The sequence below is a fragment of the Primulina eburnea genome, chromosome 7 (assembly GCF_022965805.1).
Source record: "Primulina eburnea isolate SZY01 chromosome 7, ASM2296580v1, whole genome shotgun sequence".
Taxonomy (NCBI): Eukaryota; Viridiplantae; Streptophyta; class Magnoliopsida; order Lamiales; family Gesneriaceae; genus Primulina; species Primulina eburnea.
The window spans coordinates 9102151-9121382 of NC_133107.1; the positions used below are offsets into that span (position 1 = coordinate 9102151).

The 19232-nt window shown below is 35.0% G+C and overlaps 2 protein-coding genes across 2 annotated transcripts; both read left to right on the forward strand.

The window, feature by feature from the left end:
- Positions 1-4489: 4489 nt before the first annotated feature.
- On the forward strand, positions 4490-9270 carry LOC140835668 (protein WVD2-like 7). The gene is made up of 9 exons (XM_073201068.1): positions 4490-4626; positions 4855-5506; positions 5676-6053; positions 6172-6239; positions 6465-6537; positions 6904-7005; positions 7124-7195; positions 7319-7420; positions 8841-9270. The coding sequence occupies exons 1-9, from the start codon at positions 4598-4600 to the stop codon at positions 8898-8900; spliced, it is 1536 nt and encodes a 511-aa protein (XP_073057169.1). The 5' UTR covers positions 4490-4597; the 3' UTR covers positions 8901-9270.
- A 2509-nt stretch (positions 9271-11779) lies between these two features.
- Positions 11780-16972, forward strand: LOC140837165 (uncharacterized). The gene is made up of 11 exons (XM_073203222.1): positions 11780-11952; positions 12059-12175; positions 12258-12361; positions 12643-12689; positions 12770-12870; positions 13191-13278; positions 15214-15322; positions 15430-15601; positions 15678-15749; positions 15979-16092; positions 16184-16972. Exons 1-11 carry the CDS (start codon positions 11851-11853, stop codon positions 16274-16276), a joined length of 1119 nt encoding a protein of 372 aa, XP_073059323.1. The 5' UTR covers positions 11780-11850; the 3' UTR covers positions 16277-16972.
- The last annotated feature ends 2260 nt before the right edge of the window (positions 16973-19232 follow it).

A 19232-nucleotide genomic window follows, 5' to 3' on the forward strand; every position in this document is an offset into this window, starting at 1 on the left:
ATCGATGTTAGATCTTCAACAGAAATACAAACGTATTGACAAGCCGGCTAATAAATTCACAAACTTTAGTAAACAAAATAATTTTAATTATCACTAATGAACTTATTGAGCCTAATTAACTTTGCTAATAGGCATAAGCTATTATTAGTGATTTAATTAATATTTAAAGGGCAATTCACCCCATAATTCACACATAAACTCACGCCTCCCTCACCATCAGATTACCAAGACTCTTTTTGCTCTTAACCACATGGCACACACCATCAAAAAACAAAGAAAGCTTTGAAAATTTCAAGGGTTCTTCAAGTTATCGTTCTTCGATTCGTCAACAATAATTTGTGCATTAAAAACGCAAAGGCATGTCATCTCTTTCCTTTACTCATCCATCACACTATAGTATTTGTTTAAAGATGTTTTACATGAAAAACAAGGGACACTTTGTTATATTTTCGTTTATGCGTCCAAGGTGATATTTAAAGCTTGTTTTTTTGTACCAAAAACATGTTTTATATCTACCTAAAGGGGCTGCCATGAATTAGGATGGTAAGGGGCATGTTTTACACAAGGGTCCTAGACACACACAAACCATGTTGCACTCGAAGGAACAAAATCTGGAAACGAAACATGTGATAGGGAGTTTGGTTGCATGGCATGGCTCAGTTGTAACCAGGGCTGGGCTAGGCTAGGTCAAGTCACTAGGGCCCTAGGAGGGGCTCAAGGGTCAGGTTCAGGGGCTGGCTTGTTGGTTAAGTGGCTAAGCAAGAAAACACGGAGTCCTAGTCTAGGTGGGTTTCTCGGCCATGGCTTGTCCTGAGTTGTGGCTTCGGTTTTGGGGCTATGGTCAAGTACTAGGGGTTATAAGGGTTCACGAGGGTCCAGGGGAGGGTTGGTTCAAATTTGGCTCAGGCTCGCTCTAAGGTGGCTCGATAAAAATGTAAGTTGGTTCAAGGTGTCTTAGTGTGGTTCGAAACTTAGGGTTCTAATGGCTAAAAAAGTTGAAACATGGCTCAACGGGTGTCGAATCATGGTTCACAAGGGCCAAATAATTATTAAAAGTCTAATTTTTAATTAAGAAATTCTATATTAAAGTTTGGCTTAATTCCGAATTAAAACGCATTAATAAATTATATTTAAAAATTATCGATTTATGCCAAATAAAAATATGGGAAAATTAATGTAAGCTTAAATATTTATTTGGGATTATCTAGAGTCGATGAAATTAATAAAATGTCAAAAACGTGAAATTTTACGTCTAGGGGTAAAACGGTAATTTTACACCCGAAAATTAGTAAACGTCATGGCAGTATCCTGAATATTGTTTTATATACTAATATTATTATTTTAAATGTTATGGATTTTTATGATTTAATATGTCAAAACATTTATTTTAAATGCTAATGGATTTTTATGATTTAATATGTTAAAATGTTTATGGATTATTATGATGAAACGATAACGTTAAAAAATATGTTGCATGCTTGGTTTAAAAGAAAAACGTTATATGCATGTTTAATTTTTATAAAGTGATGAAAATACGAAACATTGAAGGAAGTGAAGTAATTGTGACTAATACGAAGATACAATGATATGATTGGAGATATCGTGAGGGAAAAGGCCCCAGAGGGAGCCTGTTTACGAGAAAGGCTCCAGAGAAAGCCCATTTATGGGAGAAGGTCCCAGAGGGAGCCCGTCTATGGGAAATGGTCACATAGGGAGCCTGACGATCGTATTTCTAATGACATGATATGGTAATACATAGGCCAAGGCTTAGTTGACGGGTGAGAATGTCGTTGATGCCTCCGCGCGCCCAATACTATGGTTACGTGTAGATGGATCCATCGCCCAATACGAATATGATTACGCAAGTCACAATTAACGATCTGAATTCAACGAAAACGAATATGAATATGAATATGTGGATATGAATATGAATATGGATATGGATACGAATATGGATATGTTTACGATGATATTAAAATGTTTATGTTTAAAGTTTATGCATCTTTATGAAAATGTTAATGAAAACGTAATTGTTTAAAGTTTATGCATCTTCATGAAAATGTTTATGAAAATGTTATGAAAATGTTTATGGTTATGTTACGCACGATTATGAAAACAATATTTTAAGTACAAGTATTTTCATAGTTGCATGTGTTTTGTATATGTATCATGTTGTTATCAAGATTATGGTGTGTTGAGTCTTTAGACTCACTAGGTGTGATTGATGCAATTGATTATGATAATGGAGGTCTTGATGGTTGACTTTGCTGGACTGAATGTGCACATAACCCGAGGACTAGCGCTAATTTTCTACACTAGTTATTATTATTTAAGTTATGTTAAAGAGATTTATACGACTTTTTATGTATGTTTTTGAGAGGTTTTTGAGATATATAGTATGAGCTATACTTTTCAAATAATGCTTTTAAGGTCAGTAAAATGTTTAACGATTTTCATGATTCAAGCTATTTTCCTTTGGATTTTTAAATGTTAGTTAGTTGTTTTGTTTTAAAAATGGTGTCAAAGCATTTTAAAGCATATATATATATATATGTATATTTCGAATTATCAAGATTAAGGAGGAAAAAAAATTAAAATTTCTAGTACGTTTTAAGAAAACGAATAGTGGACATTTCACGAATGTTGTCGAGCAAGGTCAAGGCTCGAAAAATAAAAACTTTTCTCCTTCAAACAAAAAGATGAATCTGGGACCCAAATGAGACATTTCAAAGAAAAAATTCTCTGAAAAATGCTATAATTATGATGTTCGTGGGTCACAAGGTCTCTGAAGGTAAGAACCGTACTTCGTATAGGCCCGATTTACTTTACTATTTTATTTTTGCCTGTTGTATTTTCTCACGACATTGTTAATTGATTTATGTTCGAATTTATGTATCTTTTACAAATTTACGACACTTTATTTCTCTTTCGAAAAAACAAATATAAGATAACTTGGTTTAAACTATCATCTTCACCACATTTACTTTTATATTAACATTTATAACAAAAATTTAAATATTTATTAAGTAAATATCTGAAAATAAAAAGTTATGACATCTCATATTGCAAATCGTCCCCAAAATTGTACCTTGAAAGCAATTGTTTTGTTTCTACCTTCTATCCTAGGCCTTATCACTCGGAACAGGAGTTATCGTGCTTGGGATTAGTTGCCTTAAGCCTTTTCCTCTCACCTGATCTCCCCCAAAAAAAGGGGGAGAGCTGTGGTCGAACTCTAATTCTGGAAAGAAGTCGAGCCCCTTTTCCAAGTTTTTTTCTTTACTGTCTCTTATTTATCTTGATAAAGAACACTCTTAATTTTAGGACAACTGGTGCAGGTTACTCGTAGCTCTCCTCCTGTGGCTGCAGCTAGGGGGGAGGCCCTCAATGGCCGAACAGCTATCGTTATATATTATCTTAACTTATGTATTATTTTGTCGCTTCACATTTATGGAATTTATGTTGGAATAGAATTTCATGTAATATTCATTCTGACATATATATATATGTTATATTCATATTTTATGTATAAATTATGCATCAAACATTATATATTCTACAGGAAATGTGCTTTCTCTTGATACATCATAAACTTGACTTCAATATGTAAAATTTTCAAATAGCAAGTAATTAGTTGTTTCACTCGTCATGTGAAATTGACTGAATTACTCGAATCAAACAAGACTACCACGAAAGCAAAGAAAATAATAATCAAACACCATTGACTTATCTGGAAAACTACATGTTCGTCTTACAAAAGTTTTTGTGATTAGAAAAACATCCGATTCTATACTATACTCTTGGAGAAAGTAGTAGATTGACCAAATGAAGTAGAGGATTTTTCTCAAACTTACAGTTTATATCAACCTTTTACTTGGTGTGTTGTTATTTTTAAATTTTTCAATAATTACTCATTTATATTTTGAGGGCCCACACGTGCCCCCTTATCCCTCCATGATTGAACTACGAGATCTGGCACGTGCGATGCCGTTTTCATGCTTCCATTTCTTCACTGGATTTAACTTCACTCTCCCTTCCAGTGGGCCTTCGAACACATCTCTATCCACTCTGTAATCATCATTACCTTAACAATTCTTCCAGTAAAAAACTCGTTTTCCCTTCAAATTAGTCAATTCGGTACTTATTCAGTATTAACCCTTAAATTATTTGGTTAGCAGTGGCATTCGTTTGAAGTTTTTCTCCACTTAACCCGTTAAATATGGCGCTTAATGTTCTTTGCAGGCTCAAAGATTGCAAAGATCAAGTTTTACTCATTTTAGAAAGTGGGTTTTCAGTGTAAAAGGTGAGAGGCAAAAGGAACACCTTTTTTAGTTCCTGATCTGTGTATTGTTATGCAAATCTTTGTACGTTCTTTTAGATTTTTATTGCACATTTTGTGTTCCGATGATTGAGGTTGTTATGACAGGTGTTTACATTAGAACTTGGGACGTACAACTGTGTGCAGCTGTAAAAAGTTGCAATTTTTTTGACACTTAGTTGGGTAAGAAACACAGCAGATGGGTGTTGTTTTCAACTGGCAGCTTATTCATTGTCTTCAACTTGTCTTGATTGTGACCTCTTTTTTTAGTTCTTTGAAACAATGTTGTGCCCATTCTTGCTTCAACCGAGGTAGCTTTCTGATTAATCATCCTTGAGAATGGATAGAATTTTAGTTCTTTGAAATATATATTATAATGGTGGTCCATTTGGTTACAGTTTGATTCTTTCTGTGTTTGTTGTGGAGTCTAGATGAATCACACATAATTGAAGACTCCCCTTGCTTGCCCTTGTGTTGTTGGGAGTTTTAATTCTTGAGGTCCATTAACTTTTGACTGAGATAAAGATCTTTATTTATAGGAAGCAGATGGATGAGCCGGTGAGACCTGATTCTAGGCTTGAAGTGTCGGTTTCATTTGGTAGGTTTGAGAATGATGCACTTTCTTGGGAGAAATGGTCATCTTTCTCTCCCAATAAGTATTTGGATGAAGCTGGAAGTTTATCAACTCCTGGATCTGTAGCCCAGAAAAAAGCATACTTTGAAGCCCACTACAAGAAGATTGCTACTAAAAAATCCGAGCAATTTGAGCAAGAAAACCAAATGGAACCAGTTGCTTCTAGTCGAGATGAGCCAACCATTGATGATCATAATGAAAGTTCATCTGGGATGCATGCTAACTTTGAATCATGCAATGGGGAGAAATCAAATGGCGTAGTTGCCCGTGAAGTGATGGTCGATGAGGCAAAAGATGAAGATACATCAACTGTAGTGCTTGAGCAGGGAGCCTACAGTAATGGCTTCATAGATATGGCCATTTTGGATGAGGAAAAGGAGGAAGCTTCTACTGCTGTGGAGGATCTAAACCCCATGGATGAGGAAGCTAAGAAAGAGACCAATGTTCTAGTGGCTGACGATGGGTGGAATGGAGAAGAAGCTGTACCAGCCGAGGAAGAGACTCCTCTAATAAGGATCCTGAACATGCAGAACATCCGCCTGAAAGCAAGAATACAGTAAAACAAATAACCGAACTGAGAAAACAAAGTTCCAAGCTCAATGCAGGAAATATAAATCAAAAGGTAATACATTTCTTCTGCCTGCTCGTTCTTGTATAAGTAACCATGTTATTAGTGCCAACAACTAAATTGATCTGGTTTTATGTATAATTGTGTATGGTGGCTAGGTGACCCAAACTAAAATGGAGAGAAATTTGACTGGTACAAAAATTAAAGTTGCGTCACCTGCTGTCAAGCATTCACAGGCTTCTACTCCTAAATATTCAAAGCCATCTTTAATTTCCACACCCACCTCTGCCTCCCTGTCCGGAAAGAAGAAGTTGAACCAATCAATGGTGGTAGAAAGCAAGAGAGTTGCTCCAACATCCCTGCACATGTCTCTTAGCTTGGGCCCTGCAAAATCTTCAACTCCTTTTGGAATGACTCGGAAGTCTATGATAATGGAGAAAATGGGGGATAAGGATATTGTTAGGCGAGCTTTTAAGAGTTTCCAGAGTCAAATAAATGGACTTCCCACCGATGGAAAATCTAGTACAATAAAGCAGGTTTGTATGTTATTATAGGATTGCTACTTTCCGTCAGTGAGTCATGTATTTATGTCTGCGTTTTGTTTTTGGCGTGGTATATATGTAAACTTGATTTTTCAACAATGTATTTGGCCAGGTTAAGGTATCATCAACAGCATCTGAGATGATCTCCCCTTCTCTAACTCCTCAAAAGGAAAATAAAGGGTAATCAATTTTCTCTGTTTCTCATCTATCTGCTGGCAAAAAGTTTCCTCTTTTTTTCCTTCTAATCTCCTTTCAATTTATGCAACAAAAGCACTTGCAATGGACATTCCTTATTGGTCTATTGAATTTTTGTTTTTAGTGGGAAATCAACAATTTGTTTTCCCTTCCCATTCCTTCACTGCTTTAGGCTTTGTATGTGGAATTGATTTATCATTTCGACTGTAGACTTAGAAATGCTGCAGAAAAGATGGTGAATCGAAAGAATCAGTGGGATCAGCAATCAAAGCCTTTGCTCTGGGGGTAAGATTTCTTATATCTGATTTATATACTATTTGCATGGGTGAGTGATATAGATTTGTTCCTTGTTATATTTTCTTGAAAGATCTTTCAAATCATCCATTATTGAAGCCGACCTTGCTTCTCGTTCTTTATAAATTAGTGGAATGTGCAGAGACGGTATGGGTAACTAGTGGATCCTTTCCTTCATTTAACCCGTCTTTTAAAAACATTTAGTTAAATGATTATTAAAATCCAAAGTTGTGACGAGGAAAGGAACTTACAACATGACTAACTTAACTTTTTGCTGATTTTCAAACACTTTTGTAAATTTTATAATTATTTAGGTTGTGCTAGGATCTTATCCTTGAATTGACTCTCCTTCTACGGCAGATCACATAAAAGTTCTGGACAGCACAAAAAGAATACAATAGTTGTCTCTCCGTCTGTAGGCTTGAAAGGTGATGAAAAAGATGAGAAACGAAAAGAGGTATTTCTACCCAACCTATCCTTCTTTAGCATCTGTTACGTGTTGATTTGGTGCTTTGATTGATGAATCTTGTTACTGATTTGCTTCATTTGTGCCGCTGTTATTGATCTTGAAGCAGTTTCTGTGCAATTTAAAGGCAAAATCAATTGCCAGAGAGGCAGAAAATGCACAACTTAGTGCAAAATCAAAGGTAAGCTTTATTTACATGAAAGGATTGAGAAGAATACTCCATTTCGATATATTAGGCCCTTTACCAGTTGATGTCACCCCATTTACATATCAACTATGACTCAACAAGATACATTTGATCCAGGAAGAAAAAACGCCTGAGATTAGAAAGTTGCGACAATCTCACAACTTTAAGGCCAATCCTCTGCCATCTTTTTATAGACGTGGAAAAGATCACCCAGAAAAGGTATATTCCTCCCTCGACATCAAAATTGTTGAGAACTTTTGCATTAAAGTATAATAGATCTCACCTCATGAGAGCTGATTTTTGTTCGTCTAGAATGTGAAGTGTTCTAAAACTCGGGCTAGGCGGCCGCCTAGGCGCCGCTTGACCGCACCGACAAGGTTCTAGGAGGCCAGCCTATGCGGCAAGGGCTCTTAGGCGGGCTTGCGGGCCTAGGTGTTTAAAGTTTTTTTGGCAAATTTTTTTTGGGCTTTTAATTTTTGAAAGTCGAATTAAACTAGAACATGACATAAAGAAAGAATTATAGGCTCGTGCTTTTATTTTTTGGGGATTGAAAGCCCAATTAAAACTAGGATTTGTTAGCTTACGCTTACCCTAACACGCCACTCTCATCTTCTGTATCTGTCTACTTTTGCACATATAAGAAAATCGAATCAGACCCTAAAAGTAATTTTTTTCTTTATTTTGATTTTTTTTTGCTTCGCCTGTTATTCTGATCTTCTCTTAGCAGAAGAAGCAGGAGGAATGAACCAAGTATCAATTGGATTTTAACAAAGTTTGGGCTGAAATTTAGACTAAAAACCATTACAAGTCTCTCGATACCGTGGAATCCGCCTAGCGGCACCTAGTCTCCGCCTAGGCGGCCTAGGCTCTAGGCGCTAGTTTGGCGCCCGACTAGCGTCTAGCGAATTTTAGAACCATGCGCTGTTACCATGTGAAGGTGTGATCTTAGGGTGTGAGAGATAAATAATTGCTTGTTATTTAATGTTTGGTTGGCCTCTGAAACTCACAAAAAGCATACAGCGTTGACTATTTGCCTAAAAAGTATCCCTCAGATTTGTTATTAGAGTTTGCATTTGCCTTAATATCCTGTAAACCAAATATGAAAAACATTCGTCATAATGAATGGGATAGTGGCATAGTGCTAAAAATTGTCACCACCAAATCGAATATTTCTTGGATGATACTTGGATGATGAGGTTGGGTATGTCTATGGGATTCGATAGAAGCATCTGTCAAATCAAAAAAGCGGATACCATATCTACATGATAAATGGTTGTGTTTTGACTGCATTCTACGCTGTTAAAGATCCTATTCTGACTAAATCGTATACAATGTTGGCTTTTATAGAAAGTCAGGGAAAATAGTTATAAGAAACTATGAAAGATCGGAGTTTTGAAATGATGTATTGTATTCTATTCATTGGTGGTGTTGTATTCAAAAAGGCGTGTGGACCATTCTCAGCTTCCCAAAGTGCTGATTATTTTGTGTATCTATGTTTTTTTAGGTTCTCAGCTTCCCATTGGTGATGTGCATTTGTCGAGACACTATTCAAATATTGTGTTATTTACATTGCCATTTTCGAGTGGAGTTACATCTACATTTCTCATGCTGAACCGGTTACTCTGCTGTGATTTTGCAGGAGAGTGCTGGTAATAAGACGGCAAATCGTAGACCTGCTGCTGCATCATCAAATGGGTGAAACTGCATCATTGGCTACAAAATATCGATTATCAACTTCAAGCAGCAGCCATCGTTGGAGATGTAAGAGTATGCATTTGATGTTCATCTGTATCGCTGCAGAGAGAGATTGGTTGAGCTTTGAGCGTATATAGAATCGAACTCTCGTCTTCTATCCATGTCGGAAGGATCGTATGTAGTTATGTTGTAAGGATAATCAGACAGCCCTTTCAGATGGTTTACCAGGTTATGTAGAAAAAATGGTGTCCGGGAAAAAAAATAATTTTAATTATGGGTCTTTTGAGTTTATTATCTAAATACTTTAGAGAAACGTAATCCATGTCACGGTACATCTTCGTATTATATTTATTTTATTCAAATAAATATTAAATTAATGGAAAATAAATGTCTAAAATCGTTCGACGTTGAGCATTATCAATCCTCCTCAAGTGTATCTTCTAACACGAAGAATGGAATAATATAGAGAATATCAGTTCCTTTTCCAACTCATTTACACTACAAAAAAACGCGGAGGTTAGCGACGGTTATAAATATTAAATTAATGGAAAATAAATGTCTAAAATCGTTCGACGTTGAGCATTATCAATCCTCCTCAAGTGTATCTTCTAACACGAAGAATGGAATAATATAGAGAATATCAGTTCCTTTTCCAACTCATTTACACTACAAAAAAACGCGGAGGTTAGCGACGGTCCAAACCGTCGCTAAAACCGTCGCAAATTGGTTATAGCGACGGTTTTGGCGTCGGCTCGGTTAACCGTAACCGGGGGGCGCGTTGCCTTGCCAAGCGACTCTAACTCAGAAACCGTGACCATTATGGCGACGGTTTTCATTATGATTACCGTCGCCATTTTGGCAACGGTTAAATTAAACCCGTCGCTATATATAACGACGTTGTAATTCCAACCGTCGTTATTTTGAGCGACGGTTTATTTCCGACAGTCGCTTTATTAAGCGACGGTTATGTGTAAACCGTCGCTTACTATAGCGACGGTTTAGGTTTTAACCGTCGCTATATATAGCGACGGTGCTTTAAAAACCGTCGCTCCCTATAGCGACGGTATTGTCAACACCGTCGCTATATAAAGCGACGGTATAGCGACGGTTAAAAGTAATCTGTCGTTATTTTCCAATTTTTTTTTTATTTAATATAATATATACATTGTGATGTAAAATTAACAAACTATTGACAACACAATTTAAAAAACATAATCATATTATTAGAATAAAAATAAGAATAAATTGTTTTCTACAGCTGTCATAAAAAAAAAATCAAAAAAAAAAAGTATCTAAGGTGACTGCGTCTCGTCGTCGTCGTGGTCGTCGTGGTCGTCGTCGTCGTCTTCCCCGTACCCCTGCGTCGGAGGAATATAAGTCTGTGATAATTGATACCTACGAGAAGAATGACCAACTGATGCGCCACGGGCTCGGGATCGACCCCTGTGAGAAGTGTCGGGTACAGACGCCGTGCGTCCTGACGTATGCCCAGCAGCTGTCTGTGACATGCCTGCAACTAGGGCTCGGACCTGCTCCTCTAGTGACGTCATGCGATCTCTCAGCATGACGTTCTCCGCCGATATAGACTGCACCGTATCGCAAAGCTCATAATTATATGTATGAATTAGATACCGTTAGATGCGAATGATGAGATATTAACTGATTACAGTTGTTGTTCGTCAAGCGTTTGACTCAAATTTTATAAAAGAATATAATTATAAATCATTATGTTATATATATAGATTTATCGTTGATATATTAATGTCATTCATCATTCGAACTACATTTTAAGTTCACGATGTATTCACACATTAGGGGTGTAACATAAATGGCAATGTGTCATCGCATGAATGGTACAAACTAAAGCTCTTTGTTTTTGGTTTGATCGAATGGAGAAATCTATTGCTATTTATAAAGAATTTTTATAGCAGAGACAAAATGACATCATGATATTTGTTATTATCTTTTTTTTTTTTTTTCATTTCTTTGTTTTAAATTGCAGTTTAGTCATGATATTTGTTATTATCTTTTTTTTTTTTTCATTTCTTTGTTTTAAATTGCAGTTTAGTCTTTCTTTCTTTTTTTTTTAAAAAAAATTATTTCAAATTGCAGTTTAATCTCTTAGTTTGTACAGTTATGATATTATCTCTATTTAAATACAATAATTTTCAAATTATAATAAGACTTTTCATTACCTTTTACGATTATAATAGTATTCTATTTTAATATAAATCGAAATAATTATATAAAAGATTCTACAAATACACAATGACTCATGCATTAATTTGGAATGATAGGAACAAAGACAAAAACTTGTATTAGACGGTCTCACAGATCGTATTTTGTTAGACGGATCTCTTATTTGGATCATCAATGAAAAAATATTACTTTTTATGCTAAGTGTGTGTTTGGTTGAGTTATTTAAATAAAGATAGATTAATAGTCAATACTTTTCATTAAAATTTTAAGTTGTTTTAATAATCATTTTGACCCGGTTTAAGATCCAATTTTATGGATAACTATTTGATTAATAAAATTGGATCTTAAACCAGGTCAAAATGATTATTAAAACAACTTAAAATTTTAACGATAAGTATTTGACTATTAATCTATTCATATTTAAATAACTCAACCAAACACACCCTAAGAGTATTACTTTTTATTGTGAATATCGACATGATTGACTCGTCTCATAGATAAAAACTCGTGAGGACGTCTCACAAGAGATCTACTCTAACTTGTGACTTCACCTTTTTGTGTTTGAGCTAATAAATCTGAAAATATGGCAAGCCTTATTTGACTGCTCTCCAAAAGAACTATACAACATAGGCCCAATTAATTAGTTGGATCGTCCAACTATTGAGTCCATCAGGCCCAACATCATCTAAATACAATAGAAATCGCATTGCGGTACCAGCGATTTTCATCTGAACCATTATAGCCGGGGACGCATAATGGAATGCGCCGGAAGGGGAAGCCGGACCCCATGTTCCGGCCCACCCACCAGACGCTGCCACCGTTGCCGCGCTGTTTCCTATTGCTCCGTCTCTCATCAGGTACCTATGCATACCCGCTTATGTACGTATTTGCGCGCGTTTTTAGCTTTTCATGCTCCATGGATTATTGTTAAGCTTTCGCTGTGTTGTTAATCAACGATTTTAGGTTTCGCACTGGACCGTGCATAGAAAAGAGTGCGGAAGGTTTCAACAGCAAATGAAGTGTGCTGATGTTCTGAATGATTTTCCATTTTCCTTTTCTCAGGACGCTACTCAAATTCAGGTTAATTTTTTGTACTTGTTATTGATTTCATTTTATTCTGGTCACATGTGAATTTGGATTAATTGTCTAATTTTGGCATTAGGAGACGCGGTGTTCGTTTTTTATAAAACATGGAATTCACCGAGTAGGAATGTGGAAGTGTGAATGTAGTTGCGGAACGTCAGCTAGTAGTTTCGATCAATCAAGGTATTTGAGCTAACCGATTTTACCATAATTTTGCGGGTTTACTAATTTGAATGGGAAAACATTGATTTTGTTTTAGTAATTTGGATATTCTAGAACTGGAGTTGAAATCATGTATGAATACAGTTGGTATATGAAAATAAGATTTAGAGCTTTAATTTTTTAAATGTCTATAAATTATGGTCCATTTTATTAATAATTAACCCGACATCGTAAGGCATTGGAGAATAAGTGAGTTAGAGATGCTCTCCTATCTCTTAGAATTCTCACAAGTTTGTTTTTAGGTTGATTCGCCTTTGGAATCTTGGTAGCCCGTTGTGCCCCTGTAAAGGTATTATTTTTCGCTTGATGAATGGTTGTAATAAGCTTTAATGCATGTGTTACTAGAATTGGTTTCATGTGATAGTTCAGGTCCTCTCTCTCCAATTACCCGACAATTGACTAGCTGGAAGGAGTACTATGAGTGGAGGTGCATCCCTCTAGATTCTCCGGCAGCTGTACTTCTTCATTGGGTATGTTATTTTGTATCTTTGAAATTAACTGGCCTGACCAAAAATAGATTTTATGCATTTTTAATTGTCCATTATGATTGTTACTTACACATGCAACACTTGTAAGAAATGAATATATGCGACCTCCCGTCGATTCATTGGTTTAAATGCCTGTAAATTTCTCCAATACGGAATTTCCCTGACTGGTCTCAACCTCTAGAGTCTGAACATGTGGAGATTGGTGGCTTATCTCTCGTGTATGCATCCCTGCATCTCTTCGTGAATTTATTTTAATGATTGCGGACTATAAATGCTTTCTCTTGTGATTTCACTTGTTCCAGCCACTCACAATATATTGGGCTGTTCAACTTGTTACTCTTGAAAGCATGAATTCTGAAACCAGCAATGAACTGCGCATACATTACTTAGGTATTTGTCTTTGCAAATTCAACATAGTTTTGTTTGACGTGAATTTGTGCATTTTTAAATTTTCCCTTTTAGCTTTTGGTGAGTTTTAAATCCTTCTACAGACTCGCAATATATTTTAGCATTTAAGCCACCTTGGTCCCTGAAACTAGCCATTCTAGAGCCGAAGTTCTACCTCAACTTATATATTAAGATCTTTGGATTAATAGTACCATCTGAAACAGGTTGAGTGCATATGACTATTTCCTGTCGCTTAAGAAAACTATGAATTCATTTCTGTGCTTCTGTACAAATTACATTCACAATTACCGTAGCTAGTGGTACGCCATGTATAATCTTTATTTTCTGACGTGCAGATTATGCTCTTGAATTATCTACTGGTTGCATATTATAATAGTTATTTCTACTATGGAACCTGGAAATTACATATGATTTGGATTTTGGAATCACAGAGTAGATATATTATACACCCTTATGGATGAAATACCAAATAATTAAACATTTGGTTCTGCCTAACCAATTAGAATAATTTGCCTATTCTATCGATGAGAGCACTTGTGAGGTCTTTTGGTTCTTTTATTGAAGATAAATAATATTAAATATTATTTTATGATGTCTCTCACATAACATTTTCATTCCACCTGATATCTTGTCTTAATAGTATAAATTGCTTTGCTTTTAAATGTTTATAGGATAAATATTTAAATTAAACGAAAAGCGACAGGGATTCTGAAAGAGATCTAATCACCTCCATAAATCAAGTTAGTCACCTCCCTCAAACAGAGAAGTGATTATTGATATTATAGTGAATATGATATATAAGTGCATATATAAAAAAAAGGACGCAAGAGACTGAACTGTGGAGGAGACATCACACGTCAACCACCTCTGTAAAACAGGGAGATGAAGTGTTATGATACGACTAATATATGTACATAAATGCTATATGTATATGTGGATTATATAGGAAATAAAATGAGAGATGATTATATGCATATATATATATGTATATATTTCCACATCAAACATCCATCACCTCGCTCGAAAGAAGGAAGTGAATTATTATTATTGATATAATTAATGTATTTATATGATATGCATATTGAATATACAAAATATGGAAATTTTACGAATTTAGAATTCTTAAAAATTAAATCAATGAAAATATACTTCTCTTTTATCAAGTGTTGAGGATTAAAATATATATCGGTTCATAATCAAAGATAGGTAATTTCGACTATTCTCTTTAATCATATCTTTTTCTTTAAGTCTCATTAATACTCTAATAAATATTATATTTATGATCTAATCACCAATTAAGCGTACTTATTATTCAAGTCCTGAATCTAATACTTGGAACCATTTATCTGATTTCTTTGCGTAGGAATAGAATGGATTTCATTTTCATCTTGTATATAAATTCATAGCAATTTATTTTAGTTTATCCAAATTACAGGAAAAATTGACACTATGTGTATTTGTGTCGTTGCTATGTCAAAAGATACAATGTAACAAATAAGAGTCTATGGATTACTCAGAATTGAGATATAGATTCAAAACTTATTGTGCTTTTGTCCTATATAATCAAATTATATAAAGCACTTTCATTACAACTTACAAGAGTCTCATGGTTACCAATCTGGATAGAATGGTTTCATTCAATGAACCATGCAAGAAATTTTAAATTAAAGATCACGGCTTTAATTTCTAGTTACGAACAAAATTAGATAATTATATTTTAAATATTACCCCCTGTATATGAAACTTTCATATGATATTTAAAGTCACATAATAATTGTTGGTGTTGTATGTTGTGCGACATTACGATAGTGTGATGTACTCCTATTCACTCTAATATTAATAAATTATCGTTTCCTATCAAAAAAAAAAATTGTTGGTGTTGACTTCATGTTTTTATTTGTGAAAAAAACCTCGAAGGGCCAGAAAAAGAGATGCTTCAATTGGCGGTGTTTGGAGAATTACGTGCACTTTTTCCAGGAGTAAATGTGCATTTAGACTTTGTTGGTCCCGAAATTCCGCATCATAGGTCAGGTGTTTCTCCAGATGTTTTTGACTAGTTTTGCTTTCTAACTATAATTTCAATACAATTTAACATTTTCAAATTTAAAAACATTTCATATACTTGTATTGTAGGGATGGTGAAAAAGTTGATCTTTACTCCTATGCTGAATGTGATCTGATAGATTGTCAATGCAAATGTCCCATTGAAAAAGATAGCAAGGGCTTAACATCACACAATTCGCAAGCAATTACATTACAGCTTCACGCAGGTTGTTACCATGACCATTTCGAAGAATTGGTGAAGGTTATCCCCACTCTTCGAAAGGTGTATTACTTGTTTTCACTATGTTCATATCTGATTAGGTTGGTTTGATTGGTAGGATTCAATTCCTCATATAATCATTGCCCCAAATGCTGGTATTGCTGCCTACATGAGCTGGTTGCCAACTCTTGTGAGTTACGAATTCCCTCCTCCATCCCCCCCCCCCCCCACCCCCACCTACACCTACCGCGAAGAAAAAACCCCCTTGAAGGGAAATATAAATTAGCTCCAAACTCTGAATATCTCGACTAAACTTTTGGATTCGCCTCTCAGCGGGATAGCGTTTAAGCATTTTTATGTGTACTAGTTGTTGCTAGAAGTCAATTTGTGTGTTTTGACCATCTCTGTATCTAATTTAGAATCTAATCAAGGAGATCAAAGTTCCAGCTGTTTTTTCTGATTACTGTGAAGAGGCTTCTCATTTGGCAGCTCGTTGCATAACCTCTGCCACCGGCAGAGCTCCAAAAATCCCTGTGTGTTTCTCTACATTTTATGCTCCAAATATTCTGCATTCGGACATCTCCAAACTTCATATGAAATTGAGTCGTATTTTTTCTTCTGCAGATTCAGCTAAATCCATTCAGGCAGCCTCTTCAAGTGGAAGGAAGTGCGCTGTTTCTTCCTTGCTATTCTAATTGCTTTCTCTTTGGTATGTGATATATACAAAACCCATACATTTGACCTTTTTGGTGTTTAAATGATGGGTGTGTGGCCTTATGTTCCAGTGTAGTTGAAGACTCCCGCTTTTAGAAAGAGGGAAATGGTACTACGAATCTTTTCAACTAGTCTTAAGTTACTTTTCGCTTTTCTTGTCGCAAAGTCCTGAAGGAATGCATGTCAAGGTATAGCTATGTAAATTGTCGAAAATATAGGTGACAGCAATTTCAAGTTAAAAGTGGCTCAAATAGAAAAGCCGCTGTTACATTCTGCGTTCGGTATGTTAAACGTTTGCCATGTATTTCATTTTCTTTTTTATTTATTTATGAAATTAGCATCCATCAAAAAGAAGGTAAAAAGAGTTTTGTACAAGTATACTCGACATCTCCAGACGATAACGAACATCCAACCAAGAAAAGTTCAACCGGGAGGCCGACTATAACCGCCCATGGTGCTAGGAACAAGATAGGATAGTTGTATCCATGCAATAAAGAAGCAAAAGCTCATACAATCAAGAGCTTATATTCAAATAACTAGGGGTACATGGTAGGGTAAAAATCTTGACTTTCCTAATAATGCTCTCGGTACAAGGCAAGTCATCTTCAAAGAGTGTTCGATTGCTGTGTTCCAAATGTTGTAGATACACACACTGCTTAGGCAGTACATCCCATCTTGGACAGTGCTGAATTACCTCTAAAAACAACTCGAAATGTTTTAAAACTAAGGCTGCAGAACCCATGATCTTGCGCATTCCAAGTCATTCCTTAATACACTTCCAAATTTGCTTCGAGACAACACAAGCAAAGAAGAGATGAGCATCAGATATCTTCAAAGAGTGTTCAATTACGTGCATTTCAAATGTTGCAGACATGCTGCTTAGGCAATACATCTCATCTTTGACAGTGCATAATTACCTCTGAAAACATCTCGAATTCTTTCAAAACTGAGGTTGCAGAACCCATGATCTTGCGCATTCCAAGTCATTCCCTAATACACTTCCAAATTTGCTTCGAGACAACACAAGCAAAGAAGAGATGAGCATCAGATGACACAAGCAAAGAAGAGATGAGCATCAGATATCTTCGAAGAGTGTTCGATTGTGTGCATTCCAAATGTTGCAGACACGCTGCTTAGGCAGTACATCTCATCTTTGACAGTGCAGAATTACCTCTGAAAACATCTCGAATTCGTTCAAAACCGAGGTTGCAAAACCCATGATCTTGCGCATTCCAAGTCATTCCCTAATACCCTTCCAAATTTGCTTCGAGACAACACAAGCGAAGAAGAGATGAGCATCAGATATCTTCGAAGCGTGTCCGATTGCGTGCATTCCAAATGTTGCAGACACGCTGCTTAGGCAGTACATCTCATCTTCGATAGTGCAGAATTACCTCTGTAAACATCTCGAATCCTTTCAAAACTGAGGTTGCATAACCCATGATCTTGTGCATTCCAAGCCATTCCCTAATACCCTTCTAAATTTTCTTCGAGACAACACAAGCAAAGAAGAGATGAGCACATATTCTTCATGTTCATTACACAACACACAAATCTTGTTCTCAATGTAGTATTGTTTATCGTAATAGGGAACTTACCATGTCCAAACAACCACATGGCAAATCGATGCCTGGGCAGAATGTATGGTTTCCAAATGAGAGGTTTCCATGGATAACGCCCCTCTTTCTGGACAAAGAAATAGTAAGCTCTAGCAAGGCCACCATCACAGCTTAACCAACTCTCCAGCAAGATCGCCGCACTCTGGGCTGATATAAGAACATCTCAGATCCTCAATATTTATTTAATCAAAGGTGACTTATCCTTATTCCAATTTCATTCCCAAACACTACCATATAGTATCTGAATCTCGTCAACCTATTTCACCAAGAGGTTATCCTTCTTTATATAGACTAGTATTTCACTCGTAAAATGCAAAAATGTTATTTTATGTAAATAATTATTAAAAAAATTAACAAGTATTAGTGTTTGAATAGTTATTTAAAATTATTGACAGAATATAATGAACATATTTAAAATTTAAATATTAGTATATAAAAATATTTATGTTATTTGAGATAACGCTCAAATGAGGATAAACACTTATTTATCTTAGTTGAACGAAATTGTTACTAACAAAAAAATAGAAAAAATATTTAAAAGATCATATGTTATTATTTTATCAAAATTTTAAATAGTTAATATATAATTTTCAAAAAGCCAAAATTTTTAATTTTTTGATGAATAAATTTTGATTAAAAATTTATTTTTGAGAAAAAGTTTAAAAACTATTTATATTAATTTTTTTAACAACAACAACAATAATAATAATAATAATAATAATAATAATAATAATAATAATAATAATAATAATAATAATAATTTACGGACAATCAATATATAAAAATTCACGATGACATTCTTTTTAAAAATTGGAATACGTAATATTACATAAAAAAATTTATATTTTATTTAATATGATAGAAAGTAGTGAGAGCTATCTATAATGTTAAATCGGGTTAGAGTTTAGAGGGATGAAATTTTTTTTAAAAACTTTTTTTAAACTCTGTCAAATAGTGCGACCGGTCTTGATATTTAAGTCTTGATGTTGTTAAATATCAAGACCAGATTTTCTCAGCTTCTTAAGAAACGATCGGCCCACAAATTGTGTGAAAGCGGTCTAATGAATCTTATGAATAATTTATACTCAAATAAGGCAATTTAAATAATATAAATAAATGCAATAAGGAAATAATACAAGTGATGTTTATAGATGCTCGAACACTTGATCTTTTACGTCACTTTTTCTTCCACTTGTGGAAAGTTTTCACTAGAAGACTTTGGTTTTATAAAACATGTAATAATCTGCTTCAACATGAGAACTACTTATCACATGTCTAAATTGAAACTTCTTACAACAGTTGAGATACACATTCTAACAACTAATATAGAATTAAGATGA

What these genes read in the sequence shown, in the direction of transcription:
- LOC140835668 (XM_073201068.1), top strand. Translation starts at nt 4,598, where the DNA reads ATGTTGTGCCCATTCTTGCTTCAACCGAG. An exon ending in AAGATGAGAAACGAAAAGAG is followed by an intron (nt 7,006 to 7,123) that starts GTATTTCTACCC and finishes ATCTTGAAGCAG; the next exon opens with TTTCTGTGCAATTTAAAGGC. An exon ending in AACTTAGTGCAAAATCAAAG is followed by an intron (nt 7,196 to 7,318) that starts GTAAGCTTTATT and finishes CATTTGATCCAG; the next exon opens with GAAGAAAAAACGCCTGAGAT.
- LOC140837165 (XM_073203222.1), top strand. Translation starts at nt 11,851, where the DNA reads ATGGAATGCGCCGGAAGGGGAAGCCGGACCCCATGTTCCGGCCCACCC. An exon ending in ACTGCGCATACATTACTTAG is followed by an intron (nt 13,279 to 15,213) that starts GTATTTGTCTTT and finishes AAAACCTCGAAG; the next exon opens with GGCCAGAAAAAGAGATGCTT. An exon ending in CCCGAAATTCCGCATCATAG is followed by an intron (nt 15,323 to 15,429) that starts GTCAGGTGTTTC and finishes CTTGTATTGTAG; the next exon opens with GGATGGTGAAAAAGTTGATC.